The following is a 9,457-nucleotide window of genomic DNA, read 5'->3' on the forward strand; positions in this document are numbered from 1 at the left end:
TTCTTTTGTCAGAGATGGGTGTTCCATTGCATTTAGAGAGGATATAATTGGTATAGTTTTTACAGGAACTTTACATAACTTGATGCCAGAGCAAAGATTTGAAAATAGCAGTTAATGTGCAGATATCTGTGAACTAAGCGACCACATTGCAGATAGCACTGTGCAATATACTAAAACTGTGCTTAATATACCCATCATTTTGGTCTCCTAAGTGCGTACTACTTCTAATATCATATTAATTATTGCTCTACTCACCTTAAAGCAAATGTTTGTAAAGAAAATGAAAGGCCATAAAAGTATATGAGAGCCCACAAAAAAGAAATGGCATAGGATTGTCCTGCTACAATGTTGTACGTGGTTTGATTTCTAAATTTCTATGTAAAAGAATGTGTAATTGTTTTTTAACATTCTATAGGGACTTAAAGTTTAGAATATCCATGGTTATTGGAAAATAGCAGTTCCATTTTATGTCTGAGATATGTGATATTCAGATTGATAGTGATCTTAAGCTTAACTGCCTCTGATACAGGATAATAAAACCATTAATCTTCTCTTCTGGATGTACATTTTTTTATTTTTTATATATTTATTTTTTATTGAGAAATAAATATGAATGAGAGAGTTTCACAGCTGATTAATGGACAGTTTTGATAGTCAATACACTGTACATTGTTATCTTCTTAGTGGTTATCCATAGTACAAGAAGCAGACAGGATATTCTGTCCAAACACTGTTAGTACACCTCTTTCTTCTCCTTGAATTAAGCAAAAGTAGCTGTAAATTTAACCTATTTTGTATATATAAATACAAAATGATCTTTCTTTTGTATTTTTTTATTTATAAATTTTTTGTCCTGTCAGAGGTGAATATTCTATTGGCATCTAAATACTATATGTGTTTGAATTCAACCAAAGACTCTAACACTGTCTAGCAGTCTATAATATTAGTGGGTTATCTTCAGAAGTTATTGACTTGAGCCTTTTACAGCTCATCGTATTAATATGGATTTACTTTATATACCTTTTATTTATGCTTTTCTGCTGGATGGTTAAGACCAAGATATAGCAAGACCTATATACCAAGAAATGTAACTTTTGTATCTGATAAGGTCAGCCAAGTACTCTCAGGATTTCGCCTGTAATCCTGTACAGCCTTTTGTACATCCTTTTGTCAGTGTCTGACATGAGGATGAGTCACGGCCATTGCTTGACCAATTTGCTCTCTGTGAAAGTTTGAGAAAATATTTTTTCTCTCCATGTGACTCCTAGGCTCACTTTACATCATCGAACACATTTCTCTGTGGCTCCATAATCTTCTTGATCAGAAAATTTGGAGCACAGCTGAGTTACATGTTGTCACAGTACAGGTTCTCCTATGTCCCGAGTCTTCACTGACCTTGAAAGGCTAGGGTCAAAATGTTGGCTAGCCATGCAGCCCTTCCTTTTCTCCAATTTTGACCTGCTATCTTAGGTTGCTAACCCTCCAGAAGAGAAGCTAATTATTAACCTGCAATATATGCAGTTCGGATTACCCTATCTGTAGAAATATCAAACATTTTGGCATATCCTGGAACAGGTATCTTCCATCAGATATTGATATGTTGAACTTTAAGCCCTTACAGAATATGAAGGAACAATAATTACATAAAAGTAGAAATAAGCCTTTACATATTTTTGCAAAGAAATTTAGAAACCTAATCATATACGGAACTGTAAGTCCTTATATTAGGGAGACAATACGATATTTACAGATGTAGGTCTGTCTTCTGGATGTTTAGTAAATAAAGTTTGCAGACCAAAACTTAGACAGATAGATGGGCTTAAAAGATAGAGAATATTTTCTCCTCCATTAAATGCCTCTGTTAGAGGATAATAATACCATTAAACTTCTCTTCTGGATGTTTGGCAGTAAAGATTGCAGACCAAAACTTAGACAGATATATGGGCTTAAAAGATAGCCAATATTTTGGCCCTAGACCTTCAAGATCAGTGAGGATTAAGGACGGAAGAGAACCTCTGCTGTGACATCCTGTAACTAAGTGGTGTCCCAGATTTTCTGAAGAAGGGGATTATGGGCCCACAGAGGAAAGTGATAGATGATGATTAGCATGCCTAAGGAGAATCACCTAAAGAGAAAACATTCTCTCACACTCTCACAGAGAGCAACTTGGTCAAGCAATGGCTGGAATGGGCATGACTCATGGAGTTGGCTGACAACTGATGAAAGAACCACAAGGTGCTGTACATGGTTTCAGGGTAAATCCTGATGGGATTTGACTGGCCTTATTAAATAGAAAAAATTGCATTTTTAGTTATATAGGTCTACTTTAATTTGGTCTTAAGAATCCAGAAGAAAAGTGTAAGTACAAGATATAAAAAGCAAAGCCCTATTAATATTCTGAGCTGTAAAAGGCTCAAGTCCACAACTGCAGACAATTGGAAGTTGTGCTGACAACTCACTACTATTATGGTCTATTGGACTAACTACGTTACTTTGCTAAATTCAAGTACCTATAATCTTACAAATCTTGAAGTGAAAATTGTTATGGGTCACACAGAATAGGACCCAGATCAGCCAGCTTGGAATTTAGAAAACTTCATTACTGAGTTCAGGGACCCCAGTCAGCTCTCATGCAGCAGAAGGCTGAAAGGCGACTAGCCCAGGAAGCGGGATGGGGGTGTGTGTTGAAACCTGGAACATTTAGTTTGGTAAACAAATCCATTGTCTGACCACATTCAGTTTGGTGAACAAATTCATTGTCTGACAGAAAATAAGGTTTTTAGGGTCAGTGTGGCCACTATTTAAACTAAATTTCCTGGGAATTTTATTTTAGTTTCTGGTTATGTTGCACCTGAGTACCTGCAGGCAGCCTTGCATAGCCCAATATTACAAGAAGTTAAAGCCCATTTAATTTCATTTTGAAGTCATCTCTGTAATCTAACTTTGTTTACAGGAATTAGTGAGGAAGGAATTTTATCTTAGCAAACAACAAGAAACAGCCACTAGTGAACTAAGCAACTTAGAGCAGTGGTGAGTATACATTTTTTACATAAGAGAAAACACAAGATTTATATTTATAGTCTAAAATGTGAGTTGACCCATTACAAAAATATTAGCATCCATTTGCAGGAATACCCTAATATCGCCTAGCTGGCTTCATTGTTTTAATGAATATAGTAAGGAGACAGTAATGGGTGGAAGACCCTTCCATTCCTAGTAATATAGGGCCTTGCTTGAAAAATGAAAAAGTTCACAAGAAAGAGGGGGCTGGGATTTCACAACACAGAGAACCCATTTTTCAGAGGAACAAGGATGCAAAGATGAGTAGCTTTAAGTGGTTGGCTTAGTAGTGTCTTGTACCAACAGGACAGAGGCCTGCCTTTTTGCTGCACAGATTAGAGAAATTGGAACAAACTGAACAAGCTTCACACTGGCAGTTGGGAGCCCTCTTCTCTCAGGGCATCTTCATGGTTCTGAATGGGGATAGCAAGGGATCCTGAGCAGATGCCTCTTCCTGGATTTCACTCACAGTACATCTTCTTCCAGATATTTCAAGATAAGCATGCAGAGCCCAGCATCCCTGTATGAGCTGGCTAAGCAGAACCTGATGAAGGGTGATACCACAACCAGCGGTGCTTTGCATGAGCTGCCCACTGTGATCTTCCATGACTTATTCATGGATGCTTTCATGAGGGAACACAATGAGGTCTTGAAGGTTATGGTGCAGTTCTGGCCATTCCGCTACCTCCCTTTGAGGACCCTTATGCAAATGAGGAAACAAGATACCCCGCATGCTCAGTTAGGAGAGATTACAACAGAAAAGAGAGATCTGCAGACCTTAGAAGCCCTACTGGATGGACTTGACATGCAGCTGTCCCAGAACGTTCATCACAGGTGAGGATGATACACAAATCCTGGAAGCAGGATCCTGGGAAATAGGGAAAGGGACAGGTGACATCAGGCAGAACAGGAACCTAGTTTTGGCTTCTGATGTTGATGATCACAGAGGCACTGACCTTTGTGAACACCACATCTGAAGGGGTTTCCTGCTGAGCAGGCTGCATATGTTGGATGAGGTGAAGTCCAGAGGAACCTTACATTCTTACCCGCACAGGAAATAGAAGTTGAACCAAGCTGCATGCTAAGTTTAAAATGATAAAAGCAGAAGGCAGGAAATGTAGGAGTGTAACTCCTGGTAAAAGGGTGCAAGAGCAACACAGGTAGGAAACTGAGAATTCATCTCAATTCTGAGGATACCTGTGCTTTTGCCAACAGCTGCTGGAAACTGCAGGAGTTGGACTTCACAGATGCCTTACACCCTTTCTGGAATAAAGGACCCAGAGCCATGACTGATGCTCTCTCAGCACATGGAAGAAATAAAGAAACAAGCAGTACTGAGATGACTAAAAAGAAACCAAAATTGAAAATATTCACACACCTTTGTTTCCATGGTGAGAGTCAGTTTTCTGGAACCACGAATCAATTCCAACTCTGCCTCTTGAAGTGGGCCAGTCAGAGAAAAGATTCAGTACAACTGTGCTGTGAGAAGGTCGTGATCAAGTCCCGTGCTGTCTCCATGATCCTGAACATTCTGCAATCTGTGCAGCTGGACTCCATCCATGAGATTGAGGTGATAAGTCACTGGGATTGGAAAGGCATAGAAGCATTTGGATCTCAGCTCAAAAAGATGATAAACCTTCAGATATTTCGCTTTCATAGCCTTAGTCTAAAATTCTTAACTTCACCCTCAACGATCAATAGCTATTCCGAAATCTATGCTTTTTACTTACTACAGTTACAAAATCTACAAGAGCTGCATATGAACAAAGTCTCCTTCCTGCGTGGAAATCTGCATAAGATCATCAGGTGAGGGGGTAGTGAGCTCCTCTGTACATTCACAGTTACTTTAAAAAATAGGATGGGGTCTGTGTGCACATGAATGAAGGTACTAGGAAATGAGAAATACAGCATTTTGCAGAACACAGAAAGGTCTCTGATAACATCCCATTTAAAAGCAGTCACTGAACTAGGATAGGAGCTCTGCAAGAGGCCAGATGTCCAGAAAGCCAACATCTAGAGATCAGATCAAGTGAAAGCACATTCGGTTTCTTCCTTAGGAAGCATGTCCACTTCAGGTGCTGGGTACAGGAAGAGAGAACACTAATTCTGGGACTATCCCTACACCTGCACACTGCATGGGAGACTGTGCTTAGCAGCTATAGGGTCAAAACCCCTTCACAAGTACTTCTTAAGTTGAATTATAATGGGATAAGCATATATGATTGAGTCTCAGAGTTACTTTCTCATTGCTATGACAAAGTACCCATAATAAGTTATTGTAGGAAGGTTTGTTTTAGCTGAGAGTTTGGAAAGCATTCAGTCCAGAGTCATCTACATATAGGCATGGCAAAGCACAAACAATCCTTTGCTGGTTGGTGGAAAGCAGCATGCTTCCCTCTTGCTCCCCTGTATTCCATCCATACTAGAAGGCTATTGGTTGGAGCTATACACATGTACGTTAGAACCTGCCATTTCAGAAATTCCATGTGTTACAGCCATGTGCCATTTCAGAAATTCCATGTGTTACAGCCATGCAAAACCTGTCATTACCCTGATCTACATATCAAACATAAGATGCAGCCACTTCCTCAAATCTCCACTAGGGAATGCTTAGCTGGTGTCTGGAGCTGAGGCTGAGGAAGAGCATTTCAGGGCTCTAATAGAACAGAAGTCTGTGCTGAGGACACTAGGCTAGCACCACACCATTGGTTAGACATGCCTGGGTTTATTCCTCTTGAAAGGCATTCATTTCCCTCATGTGGCATTTCTAACACATTCTAGTCATTGCCAACATTTATAGAAAAAAATGTCTTCTCTCTGCAGGAGCCAGACCCCCTTGGAGGCTCTGTCCTTGTGTTCAAGTCCCCTGGATGAATCTGATTTGAAGCATCTTTCCCAATGTTCAAGCACAAGCCAGCTCAAGGCCCTGACTCTGAGGAGAATTTCAATTAAATCATTCAATCCCAGGACCCTCCAGGTTTTGCTTGACAAAGTGTCCAACACCCTGGAGACCTTGATTCTAGAATGCTGTGATATCACAGACACTCAGATCCTGGCCATCCTGCCCGCACTCAGCCACTGTTCCCAGCTGAAGGCCTTCAATTGCTATGGAAATGACATTTCCCATGGGACACTTCAGGCCCTGTTGTACCAAACTGCTGGACTGAGCCAGTTTACCCAAGGGCTGTATCCTGCCCCCATGGAGAGTTATCAGTCTAATGTTCTAACAGAGTTTGTGGACTCTCAGAGATACGCTCAAGTCTATGCTGAACTGACACCAGTCCTGCAGGACATAAGACCATCCCCCTTGGTCAGTATCAGTTATTGTGATGTTTGTATCAGGTTCTGTTTCTGTACTCAGGGACTTAGTGGGAAATGGATCATCTTAGAGGAGTGTCGTAATCAAAGTACTATTAGATTCCACAGTTGTTTTTGTCCCCTAATTTGTCCAGAAATCTTCTGAATCTAGAAAATCTCCTGTACTGGTAAATGGGGCTTTCAGGAGGTGAATGCTTCATGTGGACACACTGCTCCACCCCGGACTAGTCCATTAGGCAAGCACTGCCAGGAGAGGTGGGACACCTGGGACATAGCCTAAAAGAATCCATCTCCCGTTAATGCTGATCTCTCTCTCTGCTTCTCACAAATAAGTCACAATCACTTTGTCCTCTGTTTTACACCCCTGTTGTGCCAGGTAACTAAATGAATTTTAAAACAAAATAAACCTTTGCTCTTTGAAATTGTGAGTGTTGTATGTTGTTTTCCAGGAAGAGGGGGTGTAATGAAGATGAGTCTATGTCAGTCTTGTAAGAAAGATGACCACAGCCTCATGAAGTGGATAATGCTAGGTAGAAAAGCACATAGCTGTAATCATAGGATATTGGAACCTAGAGCTCAAGGATCAACTCCAGATTGATGCTATCCTTAGCTATATATGTTGCAATGAGTAACCAGAGATACACAGATGTCCCGAACCAGCAGGTCAGTCAACGAAGGTCACCTGGGGGAGGAGCGGGGCATTGAAGAGGGGACAAATGACAGGAGACACGAGAAATGAGGACAAGACAGGATTCTGATCAAGTCCCGTTTATTCAGGAGAGGTGCTGGGTATAAGTGTAAGAATGAGGAAGTCTCGGCTCTTGGGGTCAACAGGTATCTAGGCAACGAGGGAAGGTGCAACCCCTTAAGGCATAGCACGTGATTCACGGGGAATGGGCAAGGTGAGAAGGATCATAAACTTAACTCAGCAGGGGAATAGAAACTTAAGAACATGGCTGACACCATTATAAATGGATACCAGTTAATGGCCTCCCACAGATCCCCCTTTACTTTTATATATGTATATAAAATATGGCTTTTTAGAAGGCTGATTCCCTTGAGGGGACAGTGCCTGGCTTAGGGCGAGGTGTCCTCTACATGGAATCGACTCAAACCTTACCCATCATAGGAGCCCAGGACAATAGAAGGTTCCGTTCCTGTCTTAGGTGGCAAGTGGTGTCTCGAGTATGCCCCTCATTACCTGTCTCTGGCTAGCCTGACCATTTCACCAAGGGTGGGAGAACTAAGAAGTCTCCTGACCTTCATCCTCATAAGCTATTTTTATTCCAGTGCAGTTTTCTCTTTCAGCCATCTCAAGCCTGTGGTAATGGACCTGTATGGGTTGCATTTTAATGGCATCCAATTGTTGTTTAATGAAATTCATCAGCCTATTGAAAAGACAGAGTCCTATTGATAAAAGTATTAATAGATCATCAAAAAAGGGAAAAAAAGGAACAGCTGTTCATTGAAAGACACACAAACACATAGGCACACAGACACACAAGCCCCTTAAAAAAAATCAAGAGTGCACTCAAATATTTGGCCAAATTAAATTATAGTAACTATATTACAAGCTTTAGAAATTTTATAAGTAGATTACTCAGAATTTGTTATTTGTCAGTTATTAGAGATCTCTTCTTAGAAAAACTTGGAAGGAAATCTAATCTATAATTAATATGCATATTTTGTATTTTTATGCTTTTTGTCACCTATTTAGACCTTAGAATTCCACTTAGTTTCTTGAATAGGCCCCAGGGTGGATGTAGCCTGGTCGTTCTTAACTTCTTCTTTAGATCTGGCTCCATGGTACAGCTGACAGTACACTCTGGTACCCAAATAGGTCAGTTAGCATTCTCTGGAAAAACACAAGCATAACCTTTGCCCCAGGTTAGTTGTGGACTGAGTCTCTTGTCATTGTCCAGTATGGAGAGCTCTCCAAAGGACCTTTTTTAGCCTTTTTTCTCTTACCTGGTTTGTCTTTCTGTTGCTGTAAAAGTACAAAACTTTTATAGTATATATTGACAAGTGAAGTTGTCAGGATTGACTCTTTTGCTTTCACAGAATTTTGATCCTACAGTAGCCTTTGGAGGCCACAATTAGGCCTTTTATTATTTAAATGAATGTCAAATCAAGTGACTGTTTAAACCCCATGGCTTTTACACATTATTTTAAGCCTTTATATTTGTAAAATATCAAAGCCCTATTTTAATGCAATGTTTAATTTTGGACAGTAAAACAAGCAATCAAACTTATTAGGAATTAAAAGAATTTTAAGTAGTCTCTTAAAATATGTGGGGCAGTGACTTTTTACCTTGGTAGCTGCTCTACCTGGAGGCCACCCACATTTGCATTTGAAAAGGCATTAAAATATTTTTCCTTTAATTTTTATTTTCTAACCCATTATTTCCTTCTAATAATTTTAAAATTTTTAGCAAAAATGAATGATTAATTGTGCAATATAAGAATCTGTGTGGTTTAAGCAATGGTTTGGTTTGATAGAATTATAACTTTGATTTCCCTGTATAAACAACATTGATTACACCAAACAAAACTTGCGGACCATTTAGCTCTGGGGCTCTGTCTTTGGTTGATTATACTCCATAGGTGTGCTGCCCAGCTGCTAGGAGCAGCTTAATGGTCTTAGTACCTACAAAGGATTTTCTTGAGCCCACATTACCTTCTAAAGTACTATCTTGAGCCTTAAGAACTTGCAAAGCCAGCCACACACACAGCCAATGCTAGTGCCACAGCATGTCATGGTTATGACCCACCTACTTAGCACCAGGAACACAGGCCTCTGCAGCTGAACCTATCTTGCAGATGTCGATCTGGGTCAGCCTAGGATGAGAGTGGATGGAAGCACGGGGCCCTCCCGATCTCAGTTTGTCCCTTCCCCCAGGTGTGTGCCTCCACACTTGGAAGCAACCATTTGCAATTTAAAAGAACCCCTTTTTTACAAAACTTTTGTTTACTGCTGACAATAGGGCCAGGCAATGCAGTAAGTGTTCTAATACACATAATAAAGAGAAGCTGACTTCTATTTTTAATAAGCTGTTAAGTTTTAACTTGAAGAGGTTTA

The 9,457-nt window shown here is 40.2% G+C and overlaps 1 protein-coding gene across 1 annotated transcript; it reads left to right on the forward strand.

The window, feature by feature from the left end:
- The first annotated feature begins 3,562 nt into the window (after positions 1-3,562).
- Positions 3,563-8,478, forward strand: LOC101589662 (PRAME family member 8-like). The gene is made up of 4 exons (XM_023707514.1): positions 3,563-3,894; positions 4,762-4,866; positions 5,884-6,370; positions 8,440-8,478. The coding sequence occupies exons 1-4, from the start codon at positions 3,563-3,565 to the stop codon at positions 8,476-8,478; spliced, it is 963 nt and encodes a 320-aa protein (XP_023563282.1).
- The last annotated feature ends 979 nt before the right edge of the window (positions 8,479-9,457 follow it).

This window comes from Octodon degus, unplaced genomic scaffold (assembly GCF_000260255.1).
Source record: "Octodon degus isolate 3935 unplaced genomic scaffold, OctDeg1.0 scaffold00296, whole genome shotgun sequence".
NCBI classification, from domain to species: domain Eukaryota; kingdom Metazoa; phylum Chordata; class Mammalia; order Rodentia; family Octodontidae; genus Octodon; species Octodon degus.

Excerpts from the sequence above, each read along its gene's own strand:
- LOC101589662 (XM_023707514.1), top strand. The coding sequence starts at position 3,563 with ATGCAGAGCCCAGCATCCCTGTATGAGCTGGCTAAGCAGAACCTGATG. Across the intron at positions 4,867-5,883 it reads AATCTGCATAAGATCATCAG|GAGCCAGACCCCCTTGGAGG; the intron begins GTGAGGGGGTAG and ends TTCTCTCTGCAG. Across the intron at positions 6,371-8,439 it reads ACATAAGACCATCCCCCTTG|AATTTTGATCCTACAGTAGC; the intron begins GTCAGTATCAGT and ends TTGCTTTCACAG.